The sequence below is a fragment of the Cydia fagiglandana genome, chromosome 3 (assembly GCF_963556715.1).
Source record: "Cydia fagiglandana chromosome 3, ilCydFagi1.1, whole genome shotgun sequence".
Classification (NCBI taxonomy): domain Eukaryota; kingdom Metazoa; phylum Arthropoda; class Insecta; order Lepidoptera; family Tortricidae; genus Cydia; species Cydia fagiglandana.
This window is the reverse complement of record NC_085934.1, coordinates 10,333,229-10,348,905: the sequence shown is the minus strand read 5'-3', so window position 1 is coordinate 10,348,905 and position 15,677 is coordinate 10,333,229. Positions and strand designations below refer to the sequence as shown.

Below are 15,677 nucleotides of genomic sequence, written 5' to 3'. Positions count from 1 at the left end.
TCGCTAGTTAAATTATAAACTGACGATAGGGAGATTACAAACTAACCTAACCTACGTTAAATAGATTGTAAACTAACGGGTTCATAATCTTACGGTGTCATATATAAATACGTCGTCGTATCCCCAAGTAGAAGGCTTGTTTAGTTGGGGTTGATATTTTTTACAATCTACTATTGTTTTTTAGTTACTACAACTTCTGCCCCTATCACAACTACAACTCCCGCTCCGCATAAATGCAAATCCAATGAACATTGGACAGATTGTTTACCAGGCCAATGTAAGCCGAAGACATGCGATGAGCTGATAAAACCCGCGCCGTGTCCTAGAGTAAAGCCTCCGTGCCCTGGTGGTTGTATCTGCAACGATGGATACGTCTGGGATGCAAAAGGACGGTGCATAAAGAAAGAAAATTGTCGTAAGTATATTACAAATAAAGTCTTCCCTGAATAAAATAAATTGCACAAACGTACATCGTTCCTAGTAATTTTGGTAAAATACTTTGACACAAACAAGTACGGCCCTTCTCTCACGAGACTATTCAAATGCTACGCGACTGAGATGCAAACCATGATCGCCTACTGGTATTCTACTCGTTTCCACACACGGTGCTACGCAAATGAGACTATTTAGTGTCATTTGCAGAACTACATTGGTACGACCTTAGTGACTTCAGCGACGAGGACAATTTTCTTCTCTATTTATATTGCTTCGCTCCCTTGGCAATCCAATTATTTTGTATAAATTTAATTTAAATAAAAATATTATTACTGACCCATCGTATTGATTTTTTTTCCTATTTCAATCTACGCCTTTTCTGTCACATCTTTTCTTACATAATCAGGCAGCTTATAACTATATAAACATGAATATTTTTCCACCTCTTGAACGAAATGTATATTAAAAGCTTGTTCCGCCGCCACCTTGAGTATACAACGCGTATACGACTCGAGTAGCGTGCGACTAGCAAGACAGTATCATGCGGCTTGTGCGGCTGATATCACACGCCTCGTTGACGCGTCTCGTCGTGTGCGAAACGTAGGAAATAAATTTGGCGGGTACTCACAAGCGACGCGTAGGATATAAGGATACGCGTACGAAACACAAATCGCTCGAGAGTATTTTCGTGAGAGAAGGGCCTACGTAACATAGAGTGAATACAATTCATCATCATTAACTTAAGAGTTATTATCTTGTCAGTGGAGTGGTGGGAAAGCTGGATCTTCCAGCTTTCCCTATCTTGCGCCAGCTCTTTGACCTTTTGATACGACACGACCCCTACTTTTTCTTTTGGTATGATATTGTACAAATCGAAATAATCCCCCATTGTTTTTCAGCATCCCATTGTAAAGATCCCAACGCCTCATGGACAGAATGCCGTGATATTTGCCCAGGCACTTGTCAAAACCCTAAACCGATATGTATGAGTAAAGTGGCGTGTAGACCTGGATGTCAGTGTAAAAAAGGCTACGTCTTAGATAAGCCTGGCGATGGTGGAAAATGTGTCAAGATTCAAAAATGTCCAGGTACATAACATAACGAATTATACACATCTAGTACCTACGTATAAGATTAGGGAAGGCGCTTTGTTTGTAAGCTAAGAAGCTTTTGAAGGCGTTGCTGGCGTTTCTGGCATAGCTTCCAATTTCATAATTATTCCTAATTCTTGGTTGAATCCTATTTCTAAACTTTTTAACATAAGCATGTACATCGTCGTAGTTATTACCCCAGTATTGCCCTCAGTGAAAGGCTAGTCTAGTTGGGGCAATGTCTATTTTCTCAAGATATTTTTTTAGGCTTTAACCCAATCGGGGTCTTTCAAAACCAATACGGATCTCCAACAACCATCTGTTGATAATGTGATCATTTTCAGAAATAATCATAGACAAATCGGATTTTCCTTTCAATGTTATTGCTGTAGCACCGAAGAATGGTTTTTGACCTCGATAGTATTATAACAAACAAATACTAGTCCCTATAGTGCATATTTTACTTTAATTACCTATTAGTGTAGTAAATAAAGGTAGTGGACCCCGCAGTAATTCCTCAGCCAGAAAAAGCTTTACAGTATGATAAAGTATCAATAAATAAAAAGTATTGTATAAATTTCGAAAGAATAATAATAATAGTATTTAAGTAAATACCTAAAGTCTTAAATCGTTAATATCTTTTTACGAAAAATTGCTCCGTTTAAACTTTCTTCTCCGGACATGTTCATGTAACGTATTGCAACAATGTATGAAATATCAAAAAAAAAATCCCCGCAGAAATACCAATATTAACAAAATATAATTTTTTGGCGTGGCTTGGACCGGAAAATTGCTCAGTCTAATTTTTTCACTGGAATGCCATTTTATTGCCGATTTATACATACAAATTGAAAATCTAAAAAATTTACCATGTAACTATACTTTTTTTCAGAAATTGCCTTTTTACTTGCTGTGGAAAATTTCTCTATCCATTTTATTTATTGAATTAAGTTCACAGTTTTCTTTTCATTCAACTATAAAAACATCCAAAAAAATAACGAGCATATTCAAAACTAAACATATCGGGAGCAGTGTATAGGGAGCGGGGTGTACAAGGGATGACAGTTCTTTTAGATATTTTGGATTTAAGTATATACTTGACTACTTAGTATATATTTAAAAAGAAATCAGGCTGAGAAATTTTCCACTCTCAGTTTTTTATAGTTCTAAAATACATAAACTTGGGTATGCATTTTTTTTTTGGATTTTCTTACCCACTACGCCTAATTATATTCTAAGATCATTATAAGAAGGAAAAAATGGCAGAGCAATTTTCCGATGAAAATGAGCGCCAAAAAAGGAATTATCGTAAAAAAAATATTCTCATGTTTGATAAAAAATTTAGATTTTTTTCTAGTATCACATACAAATAACTTATTTAGTAAAATAATTTTGGACGGAGGAATTACTCGGTTCAATATATAAACAGATTTGTATTTTTACGTATAAATACCTAACTTAGGAGTGGTTTTTTTTTTTTTGATATTTATATGTTAGTTTCGGCTCATACTATACAATAACCAAGCAAAATTTCATCGACTGAGAAATTAATGCATGGGTCTCCATACAACAACTTGCTTCGTTTACTACACTATATCACGTGATAATTAAAGTCAATAACTACTAGTCACCAAAACGTACCTATCCACCTCTAACAAGTGGTATCAGAATAAGGTGACCTTAGTAACCTGCGTCAAAGCCGATAACTGATACAAACCAGTCTGCCGAATGTTAGGTATTGTTACACAGTTGAAAAACAAAGCTTTACTAGTGTCAGTAAAATGCAACAGTTGCAATTGGCAGCCTCGGCTACATAAAATATTTGCACAGTTTGTCAACTCATAAAACAAACAAGTCACGATATTCTAAATGTTCGTGCATCATAAAATAACTTATGTTTTAGTTGATTTCCGTCGGCTTGTTGATCACGCAGGTCGTGTCAACAATATGGCTTGTTTTCTGTTTCTTTTTTGTTTCGTAATTTCCACGGCGACCGCCACGACATCTGTTAGTAACGGTAAGTTATTTATTCCATTGTCTTGTTTACTAAAACATAATTGAATAGATATTATATTAAAACAAACGTTTTAGATTATATGTAGGTACTACACAATGATATTAATATTTAGTATGGAATACAATTTTCATTTGAAATTTGTCTTCACTTTTAGTAGGTGCGAGTGCTTTGCATTTTTTTACTTTTTTCAGTATTACAAAAAATTTATTAGGTAGGTACCTCAAATATTAACTAAAAAAATTATTACAACTAACAAAAATAAATGAAATTATGATTGGAACAAAACAAAGGCAAAGTTACCTGAATTGTATATAAAACTAATAATAAAAAGGTGGCCCCAGATTTGTGCCGTCCGGTAGGGTGTGCCAAGAAGGATGGTGTTTGGCCTTCCAATCGCGCGCGGGCGCTTAGGCAATTCCTTAAATAACTATTCCGGGTATTTGTTCGATTTGTAGCTGGTCCGGAACGGCTAATCTATTTCTATTGTTAAGTAAAACCGCAATTGCCACTACCTGCAAAGAAGGGTCGTATAAATTCTAATTGGCACCTGATGAGCGCGGGCTAGTCCAACGCTCAAAAAATCCAGTGTAGGTGCGCTGTCCGATAACGCGCCTTTATTACGCATCTCGATGACACATTTTAGACGTTCTGTAGCGCTCGACTCGCCGGCACTCAGTAACCGTAGAGGTAAAAAGTAAGTTCCTTAGGGAGTTATAGTTTTTTCTCACAATCCATAACTCCTGCGAGAACAATATATATAGGTAGGCCTTTGTCCTGCAGTACACTTGCATGAAAAAAGGTATTTTTCGAGCAAGTGTGATAAAAAACAACTAACATCAGCGAAGGTAACCAAAGTACTATGGCCTTATATTTATTGACTTACCTACTTGGTACATGACTATTATAGGTTCCGTGACCTTATTTTGCTGTCCGAGCAAAGTGGAGGTCTTCGTTTCAGCTTGGGCAAAAATGCTATTATATGTTTGGTTGTTCTCTTTTAAGTACCTACACGTCGCATTACCTACTCAATTAATTCTTGTGAAAGTTTGTAAGCAGGTTAAATTTTTTTTATACTGCCCCAGACACGACCGTTCCTCCTAGATGCCCGCCAAATGAGGAGCTCAAGCGAAGAGGGCCCTGCCCCCCGGATTCTTGCGAGATGCTATATCTGTCCGTTTTGTGCATCGCAAACCAAACTCAAGAACTTTTGTGCACTTGCAAATCAGGCTATCTGAGGAGAAACAATACCTGTGTACCTGTAGACAGGTGTCTTCCACGTGAGTCAAAAATTTGTCGTTCAAACATTAAATTATGATATGCATAATTTGCAAATAACAGAAATCACTTGTTGAGTACGGAACCCTAAAAAGTTATAAACATTGTAAAAATGTTTAACTATTGCGAATTCATAATATTTAAATGGTGCAAATATATTGTTCTAATCAAGTCATATGCCACGACCTCGACCAGGTAGGTAGGTTATAAGATATTTATAGGTGTATCTATGTAATCAAAATAAGGAAAACGTGGGGATTGACCTTCACACGCGCGACATGTCCCACAGATTACCAACCTAATGGGGCCCACAGATTACCAGATCGCCGGACGATATCAGCCTGTCAGTTGTTCGGAGCTCTCTGTCAAATTTTGCGTTTCTGGGCCCGTTAAATCAAATATTGGTAGTAAGCTTAAATTTTGCAATTAAAACCATATTTGCAGAGACCTAAGTATGTATAAATAAATTAAAATCTGTTTAATATGACGCAATTTAAGCATATTTAGCGTAAGCCGAGCTTGCCCTTTAAAGAATAGGTCAAGTAAATTATCTGGAACCACATTTAATATTTTTTACAGAATACAATCGTCTTAGACAAATTATTTTTTAATTTAATAATATAATAAATCGACCAAGAGAATCTCAGGCCATGCTCAGTATACTGTTCCGTAGTTACCATTCTCATAAGTTTAGTAAGTATCATGTACACTGTACATTACAAGCATCCCTTATGCATATATTTTGTTTTGCTGACAGCTGAATGCGCCGATGATCCTAACGCTGTGAGAGGATGTGGCAATAGATGCGGAAAAACATGTGCAGATTACAAAAATACTACCAAAGTGTGCAACAATAATGTATGCCATATTAACGGATGTGGCTGTAAAGATGGATTGGTTTATGATGAAAATATAAAGAGATGTGTTAAACCCGAGCAGTGTTGTAAGAGGATTCATATTTTATATTTCTAAGTTGAAACAATATATTAGCATTATAGTCGTACATAGTACATATAGCATCGCGCACCACCTCCAAATTTTTACTTGCGCGGCAACCACGAATTTAAATGTAATTTGAACTAAGTAGTGGTTCTGTGAGCTGTAGAGGCCTCGCGAACCCTCATGGCTCTGGAAACTTCCAAACATGAATAGACAAAAAAACATGCTTTTAGACAAAAAAGCATTACTTTTCTATTATCGAATTTGGCCACTATACATAGAATCTGAGAACAGCCAGACATAAGTACAAATGCTATTCTCCCAAGCTAAAACGGAGACGTTTCGCGCTCGCTCGGTCAATGAATCAAGCCGAACATAGGTTTTCTCACTTTCGTATCACCAGTCGTTACAAATACAGTCTGTCTGACCATCGGGCTTTAAATACAGGGCTTGATTTTACTCGCTAAACTGAGCTACTTTTACTATGGAACCAACCCTAAAATCGAGGGAATTTTTTTAGCTTTTCCATAGAAAACGTCGACATCTGATCAGCCAGAATGTATGAAACGGTGAAATAATTTTTCGGGATGTCAGGGTTGGTGCCATAATAAAAGTAGCTCAGTTTAGCGAGTAGAATCGAGCCCTCGATTTAAAGCCCCATGGTCAGACACACCCTGTATAAATTTCTCCTTTCTTCACAGCCAAGCAATGCAAGGGATCGCATGAAAAACACATTGACTGTCCAGCCGGGCAATGTGACCCCAAAACTTGTGATGACCTCGTGAACCCACCTGCATGTCCAAGAATAAAACCACCGTGCCCGGGAGGCTGTGTTTGCGAAGATGGATATTTGAGAGACAAGAATGGAAAATGCATACCGAAGGAACAGTGTCGTAAGTCAAAGTTTACTTACTTACGTAAAACCACTAACAGACTATAAGTACTTAGATTTAAAAAAATCACAATTCAAGCCTCATTAAAAAGATAAGGATACAATGTGGTAATTTTTACTAACAATATTGAATAGGGGAAATATCCTCTTTATAGGATTAAACCAATAGCAGTTGCGTCTCAGTCTTTACACATTTCTGTATCTTTATTTCAATGTAGCAGAAAAATGCGTTTTAGCAAAATAATAAATTAATATTCCATTATAGGTATTTAATGTATAACATTTTTTTACTTCTAACACTCGTACTTAATAATGTGAGTGATGAAGCTTAAAACGTAATGAGCAGAAGACATATGACCATTGATATGTAAACAGCTATAGCTTTATTATTTATTTTAGCTTCTCTGCAATGTAAAAAGAAAAACGAGCGCTGGTCAAACTGCTTGCTCGGAGAATGTGTTCCAAAGCATTGCGAAGACGTCGGGTATCCAGTACCCTGCCCAGACCTCATAGGCCCCTGCGCTGGCGGCTGTACCTGCATTGAAGGCTTCGTAAGAAACTGTGAAGGAGAATGTATTGACATGAAGGATTGTCGTGAGTATAATAACCTTTTGACCACCAAAGACATCAAATGACGCGCGGGGCAACAGCCCAATATCAATCTCCGTGCATTCCAGCACAATTAAGGTTCACGATGACGCGCGCACGATACCACACGATACGCGCGGCGTCTAAAAGGTGAAGATATTCTGCAGGTTGAGGCATATTATGTAATCCGATATACGATTTGATAAAACACCTAGGCACGAAAATTAAATATGGTGTCAATAAAGCGAGGAGCTTCGATGTCGATTTTTTTTAACAAATTTATGAAAAAATAACAGTTTTGTGCGCTTAATATTATGGCCTATGTTATGTAAGGCGATATCATTAAAGATTTTGGCGATCTTGCTCTGTTTAGTAGGTAAGAAATAGTACAGACTTAAAACGTGATTCATAATAACCTCTTCTACTTACTCTGCAAAGAGTCTTAATATATTTAAATCGTTGTCATTATTTTCTAGCATGTTGTGGAGGAGATCCTTACGCGGTAAGCGGTTGTGGTAACCCATGTGGTAAAACCTGCGCGAGTCTGTACGCGAACAATTCCGACTTGATGTGCCCCCAATATTGCGAGTATAATGGCTGCGACTGCAAACCCGGATACCGTCTTCTAATAGATAGCACTGGGTCTAAAAAATGTGTTCCGGAGAGTGAATGTCCTAAGCGTAAGTTGCTTTGAGCTTTCAATGAATCAAATTCTATGCCGACCAACGGCCAACATTTAAGCCAACTGCTGTCATAAACCTCTCCCCTAACCACCATCTTTCATCTTTCATTGTATACCATCCCGGGCCAAGCGTGCACCGCGCGCGTCTGAGCCATCCTCTTGGTGACTATGCCGCCCATCTCTCCGAATGAATGCGGCAGATGTGATATTTGATATTTGATTTTAGTGGAACTATAATAGCTGTACGTGCTTTGAAACGCAGAGTTTCTACCTATGATCCATCGTCTTAGCACCTAATTATAAAACCTTCCTAATTTTTGGCAAACCTTTAGTTCAATTGATATTACCATTTTTACAGCTACTCCGGAATGTGGAGCGAACGAACAATACTACTGTGGTACTTCATGCCCCGAAGCCAGCTGTGTCGACCCAACGCCTCCAACGTGCGTCAACAAGAAATGTAAATTTGCTTGCTTCTGCAAGAAAGGATTCGTCAGAGACTTCAACAACACATGTATACCGGTCAACAAATGCCGTATGTTTTTTTTATGTTCACTTGATCACTTTAACAAGTTAAAGATTTAAATCATTAAAAGTTTCGCATAAATCTTATAACAAAGACGTAAGTATTTGGGCATTTTCATTTAAATAACTTGAACAAGTTAAGCGCGACTTAAGTCGTGTTTCAGTAACGTCTAACCGTTACATTCCTGACAAAATGTATGGGATTTGATATTGACCGTCAGTTATGTAACGATTGCTAACCGGCCGTTAAAGGTCTTCAATTAAGTGAAAATGCCCAATTGATAAATCTGGCTACATAGACCTTAAAGTAAAATAATAGTCCTAATGTTGTTAACTTATTATACAATCTTTATACAATATAATACTAGCTTCTGTCCGCGACTTCTTCTGCGTGGGATGATGATCGATAAAAATACTCCTGTGTAGGTACATACCTACTTCCTTGGGCCTCAAACTGTATCTAAATCGGTTCAGCGGTTTATTCGTGAAGAGATGAGAGACATGCATAGTTATTTCCACAGACTTCATTTAAAATATTATAGGGATGCAGATAATTATGTTTGCTGGTTGTTTGTACAAACAGCAATATTCCTAACTGTACATTGGTGGACCTTATTACAAAAGGCATAAGGTCCATCGATGTACAGTTAACAGCGAGGCCGATGGTATGACTACTTTTTTTTTTTAACAAAAGTACATACTTACACAATTACAATGATATGGTTTCGCCAAACTGCTTGACAGTTTGTTGGCGAAATACAGCACTCTTTACTTATAAAACTATAACTTATATCTATTAGTACAGTCACCTGCAATAATATGTTACTCTTCGAAGGCCGCAAAAATATGTGACACGCTCTTATGGCTCTACAAATAAGATCATGTCAGATATTTTTTCAGCCTTCGAAAAGTAACATATTATTGCAGGTAACTGTACTAGCGGTAGGCCTAAATCAGCGGCAAATGGTGTTAAAGGTATGAAAATCGGCACGATTAATCTTTAGGCCATTTAAATCAATTTGACCCGAAGCACCAAAAAAAAATATCTCGGGTTTCTCAGTTGTAACATTTTTGTTTCTTTCTCAGCCAAATGTAAAGGACCCCATGAAAAACTGATAAGTTGTCCAGTAGGTCAATGTAACCCAAAAACATGTAAGGACCTAATAACTCCTCCTGGCTGCCCGAGGGTAATACCTCCTTGTCCAGATGGCTGTGTTTGCGTAGAAGGTTACCTACGAGATGCGAAAGGAACATGTATTGAGAAGTCACTGTGTCGTAAGTTTCGTCTTATACCTACTTAGTTTTATTTAGCCTGGATACTGTACGTTCTTCTTTCCCCTGCCCTTTGTACGTAATCAGTATTAATTAATATTCCCAGTAACACACAACAAAAGTATTCTACTATTTTATTGTCGCCTGGCTGACTGACGGAACCAAAGACTACTTAACAAAAAAAGTCGATTCACCCAAATATAATCATTTTTTTATAATTTGTAGTTTCATTTTTATTTTTTCCATATTGATTTTTTTAAGTATTTGCAGTAATTTTTATATAAATTTTCATCATTCATCATCATCATCATCTCAGCTATAAGACGTCCACTGCTGAACATAGGCTTCCCCCTTCTGAACATAGGCCTCCCCCTTCTGAACATAAGCCTCCCCCTCTATAAATATTAGGTACTCCTTACTGATTGATGTCAATAGTAGATTGTTAACCAAGGGTTGAAAGGCACCCATTTCTGTCGAGGTAGTTTGGCGCTCGAACGCAGTGAGAGCGCCAATAGTCCGAGACAGAAATAGTGCCTTTCACCCGAGTTAAACACTCTACTTTTCATATCGAATGCGAGGAAACTAAACAAGGCAAGGCATTTTCGCAAAATCAGTAATGGAAGTACCTAATAGATCTACGGCCATGATTTATTTTCCTTAGGACTTACTTGCAATCGGAGACTTTACATGTGTGAAGATTAATAATCCCTAGCGAAAATCATTTAGATTGCAATATTTAAGAAAACACACATTTTTTAACAAACTGCAGTAATTTTAAAATGATTTGTTCATTATAGTATGAAAATCAGCGGGATTGCCTCTTACCACAGAATAAATAATAGTACTACCGTACAGAAAGGAAGCTTCCTACAAAACCGAAGTTTGACAGCGGTTCAGGGTCGAATCATACTATCCCTTTCTAATATATGGCACTATCCCTTTCGGCTATTTAGGGTTGTCAAAATTTAAGTGATTATCTTATCTGTGGTCGTGCACGCAAAAGGAAGTCAAGTGGTGCCAACCCTAAAAATTGCTCGGAGCAATGCTGAGCCGAGCGGAGCCGAGTTAGGCCGAAGTCAGGAGCTTCGCACCCCTGCTCTTACTTTTTAATTTTATACTTTTTCGTTCTAAAAGCCGCAACAGACTACCGGACCGGACCACACCGCGACCTTGGTGCGCCGCACCACGTAATAACATAATAAAAGTATTTTAAATATTAAATAACAATTTAATTAATAATATAAGTAATTTTTATCTTGTATTTTATTTTATTATCATGAATATAGTGCTAAACAACTTTAAAATCAATTTAATATCGTACAAACGTTTAAATGTGGCTGTATAAGATTCTGCCTTTGCTCATTTACGCAAGTGTAAGGTTTATAAAAATATTTTTGGTGTATTCCTTTTGGTTCCCGCCTTATGAAATCGAGTAAATAGAATTCAACGAAATAAATCAAGAATAATTTGTTTTTAACAATTCACATCATTTTTTTATATAAAAAGGATCAACGTGGGATTAGTAAAATTAAACAATTACCAATTCTTCCAGGCGAGGAAATAAAGACACTATTTTCCATTTTGTTTCCACCCAGTAGTTCGTGGGACGGGGACGCAGAGGAGTACACCAGTTTTCTGCACTAGAGCATAAACGTATCACTTTCTGCGCACCTTTTACAACAACAACGACCCACTTTCAGAGCATGAGATATGAAAAATGTTTTTTGCAGCGGGCGTGTGTAAAGATCCCAACGCCTCCTGGACGGATTGCCGTAGCCCCTGCCCAGGCACTTGCTACAACACTAAACCAGTATGCCCGAGCAAACCTTGTAGCCCAGGGTGTCAGTGCAATGAAGGCTACGTTCTATCTAAACAAGGGAAAGATGGGAAATGCGTTAAAATTGAAACATGCGCAGGTAAGGAAACGTAATGAATATTATCATGAATGTTTATGATAAACTGAAATAAATGTCATATACTAAGAAAAAGTGACCAAGGCCTCTAGTGCCCCAGGCTGGAATCGAACCAGCGTCCTCAGCTATCGCGGCAAAGTGGCTGTCCAGGTGCAGGTGTGTGTAGCAGGTGCGATAGCAGAGGATGCCTGGTTCGATTCCAGACTGGGGCTCCAATGCCTCTTGGTTACTTATGACATTATTCAGTTTAATATGACATCTATTTCAGGGTGTCACCCTATTTCACAGACAGAAATTTCATAGAATGTCGTTTCTCAGAAATTCTTTCATATATTATTTGGTTCATATACTTTTAGTTCCAATATTATTGTTTCATAGACTATTTACTTTGTTTGAAACATATTTCACAGAAATTCAGTTGAATGTATATTACTATCAAACTTTTTAAATTTAGAAACTTATCAAACAGTAGAGTTATGTTTCGTGTATTCTTGTTTCGTAGACACAGATTTCATAGATTGTTGTTTCATATGAACTGTTTGATATAATATTTAGTTCGAGTATTTTCTTTCAAAATATTATTATTTCAGAACTTATATGCACTTCATTTAGATTTATTGAGAAGAAACTCAATGCAAAGAATTGTAATATTAGAACTGCGACCCCCGCAGAAACAAACTGTTGCCAGAAAAGTAGGTTAGGTTAGGTTAGAACTGCGACCCCTGCGGAAAAAAAACTGTTGCCAGAAAAGTAGGTTAGGTTAGGTTAGAACTGCGACCCCCGCAGAAACAAACTGTGGCCAGAAAAGTAGGTTAGGTTAGGTTAGAACTGCGACCCCTGCGGAAACAAACTGTTGCCAGAAAAGTAGGTTAGGTTAGGTTAGAACTGCGACCCCCGCAGAAACAAACTGTTGCCAGAAAAGTAGGTTAGGTTAGGTTAGAACTGCGACCCCCGCAGAAACAAACTGTTGCCAGAAAAGTAGGTTAGGTTAGAACTGCGACCCCTGCGGAAACAAACTGTTGCCAGAAAAGTAGGTTACGTTAGGTTAGAACTGCGACCCCTGCGGAAACAAACTGTTGCCAGAAAAGTAGGTTAGGTTAGGTTAGAACTGCGACCCCCGCAGAAACAAACTGTTGCCAGAAAAGTAGGTTAGGTTAGGTTAGAACTGCGACCCCTGCGGAAACAAACTGTTGTCAGAAAAGTAGGTTAGGTTAGGTTACAAAGATCTATGATTTATTTTTTGACAAAGTAAGTATTGAGTTACTGAGCCTTCTATGAAAATGTAAATATTAAGTTTAATAAAATGTGAAACAAAATTCTATGAATATGCAGGCTTGGAAACAAGTTTTATATAAACTTAATATTATAAGGAATAATAATAAATGACCTGAAATTTTATGACATGAATTTCGAAACATTAATTCTTTCAACTATAAAAAAAAATCGACAAGTACAGCATCTACAATGTAAGTGCACTGGAAGTTGATCATTCTATGAAATGATAATATGAGAAACATTTTCTATGAAGCGCAATTCTACGAAAATGTAGTATATGAAACAACGTACAACCCTATTTCAGTTTATAATTTATATATGTAGTAAGGTTTCTACTTGAAATAAAAACAAATCAAAATATTTTCTGAAAATAATTTAATTTGATCTAATACTTCTAATAGTAATGGTAATGATGTTTGCATACCTATGAAAATTTCTTACGTCCATAATGTTTCTTGCTATTTGAATTAATATTGTCTCTAAATCGAAATATTCAATACCACTATTGCAACTGAGAACCCATTTTTACATGTGCCGATACTATAATGAACTGAAATATATTAATGGTAATCGCTTATCCCTTAATTCTGATCAGCAAAGATAATTTTATATATATATTTGTCTGATTTTTTGTATATATTTTCTCATGAATTGTAATTTTTCGATCCCAATTTTAGATTACATCCACTGTCCTCGCAATCAAACCTTTGTAACATGCACATTTAAAGGATGCCCCCAAGTAAGGTGTCCTCAATCAGATCAAACGATTCTGTGCAAGCCACCACGAGACTGCCCGGGAGGGTGTGGATGCAAGCCCTTCTATAGATATGACGTCAATAACAACTGCATCAAGTCGCCTGATTGTCGTAAGTTACCTACTCATAATTTGTCAAATATCAAATAATTTTATTACTTAAAAACTACTGTGGAGATTTCAATGAAAACTGTTTATTATCAATGTTTTCAATTGATTTTTACGATAAAGGTTTTGATATTTCTATGACAATCAAATCTAATAGCCTATAGGTAAGGTAAGGTAAACGTACTAGTGCTCGACATGCTAATGCCCAATGGATGACACCCTGCTGTCACCTCTATTAACAATGACTTAAGTTTCAAGATGACATGTACTGGGACCGCGTCGAGCACCAGTACGTTTACCTTATATGTAGCTTAAATTAGGCTTAAATGTCTTGTAAACAACACGTAACAATTTCGATTTAATATCGAAGTAGTCATATTTATAAGTACTTACGTACTTAATAAAATTACGAGTAAGTATGGCCAACGTGGCTCTGACAATTGTTCTGCCGAAATTCCAATTACATAGATAATTATAAATTTATATGTACACCTACCTACCTACTCGAGTTACCGTATATCGCATTGGAATATCGCTGCTTCGCATATGGCAAAGTAACAGCAACATACTGTTGTTAACGATGAATTTATGTGTAAGTACATATAATTAATTAATTTTGTTATTGCAGCTCCAGTAGAATGCACCAGAGATCACGAGGTATTCAAGTGCAAACATTTGGGTGACTGGGAGTATTGTGATGAGAGATACAACTCTCCTCCGTTTTGGGAAGGCGACCCAAATGATTGCGAGCCGAAGTGTGCGTGCGCGCAAGGGTATTGGAGAAACCCTCAGACGAATACGTGTGTCACAGAAAATGAATGCCGTAAGTAGATGGTCATTGGTCACACGCCATTACAAATAAATAAGGAACTTACAAAATGTAGCCAATAAGGCAAATGCTTTACTTACCGAAGAAATACCCTCCCTTAATGAAAATCTGAGATACGGTCATAATACAATATCACATTGATTGAAATGACAAATAACTACATAGGAATGGGATATTAAATTAACTCCTTCTCGTGATCTGCCGTGTTATTATAATTATAAAATTTCAATTATTTGTTTCAGCCCCAATTTGATGAATAAAAAAGACACGCAGAAGAACTACGAGTAATTTTAATTGCTAATTGTTTTCTTAAACTATAAATAATTATTACCTGTATTATATGTGTTTATATATACCTATGTGTTATCGGAATCATAAAGATTTTTTTTAGTAAGTACTTATTGTACACATCTGCCAAGTAACGTGTCCACACGTTATCATGTAAATGTATTTATATTATAAATTACTATGTTTTGATGTGTGTTGTTTTTTTAATCCCTATATTTATGCCCATAGTTATAAAACTTATAAATTATTTAATTATTATATAACTAAGTTCAATATAATAATCTTTATTGCACTGACAAAATATTAAATTACATAAATTACTAAAAGACATAAATAGGAATATAAAACTAAAACTAACTACAATTAAAAACTTATAATATAACTAAGGAACATTCTAGTAATGACATGAGATGGCCCATAGGAGACAGGACCTAGAAGTGAGTTTATCTACGAATTATAGTTTAAATTCAGTAAATGATGTTTGACGTATAAATAACGCTTGCACTGCGTGTGCTATCAAAATCGTTGCAGACTTTTTTTGGTTACTCTAAGCAGTCTATGAGAACTTTCTATGAGACGCTATCCCTTCGCGCCTACATTTTTCAAATTTGCCGCCTTTTTCTACTGACAAGATCTGCTTGACCAAGTATATTAGACATACATGAGAGCACCCCTGTAGCTCATGAATCGCTCCCAGGCTGCCCAGGTTGATGGCTGGTATTAGTCCCATCCCATCCCAAGGCCCATGGAAATAATTATTGCCTTTCTTTTATCAATCATTAATTTACCGAGAA

General features: G+C 36.7%; 1 protein-coding gene across 1 annotated transcript in view; it reads left to right on the top strand.

Moving 5' to 3' along the window:
- Nucleotides 1-15,072, top strand: part of LOC134680440 (zonadhesin-like) — a 40,767-nt gene extending 25,695 nt beyond the window's left edge. Inside the window, exons 15-27 of the mRNA XM_063539571.1 lie at nt 185-415; nt 1,335-1,523; nt 4,626-4,820; nt 5,576-5,761; nt 6,459-6,650; nt 7,049-7,243; nt 7,714-7,917; nt 8,278-8,454; nt 9,531-9,719; nt 11,447-11,632; nt 13,582-13,770; nt 14,395-14,589; nt 14,838-15,072. Of these exons, the coding sequence (XP_063395641.1) occupies nt 185-415; nt 1,335-1,523; nt 4,626-4,820; nt 5,576-5,761; nt 6,459-6,650; nt 7,049-7,243; nt 7,714-7,917; nt 8,278-8,454; nt 9,531-9,719; nt 11,447-11,632; nt 13,582-13,770; nt 14,395-14,589; nt 14,838-14,848 (2,339 nt within the window). The 3' untranslated portion in view covers nt 14,849-15,072. The remainder of the gene's footprint in view (nt 1-184; nt 416-1,334; nt 1,524-4,625; nt 4,821-5,575; nt 5,762-6,458; nt 6,651-7,048; nt 7,244-7,713; nt 7,918-8,277; nt 8,455-9,530; nt 9,720-11,446; nt 11,633-13,581; nt 13,771-14,394; nt 14,590-14,837) is intronic.
- Nucleotides 15,073-15,677: the final 605 nt, after the last annotated feature.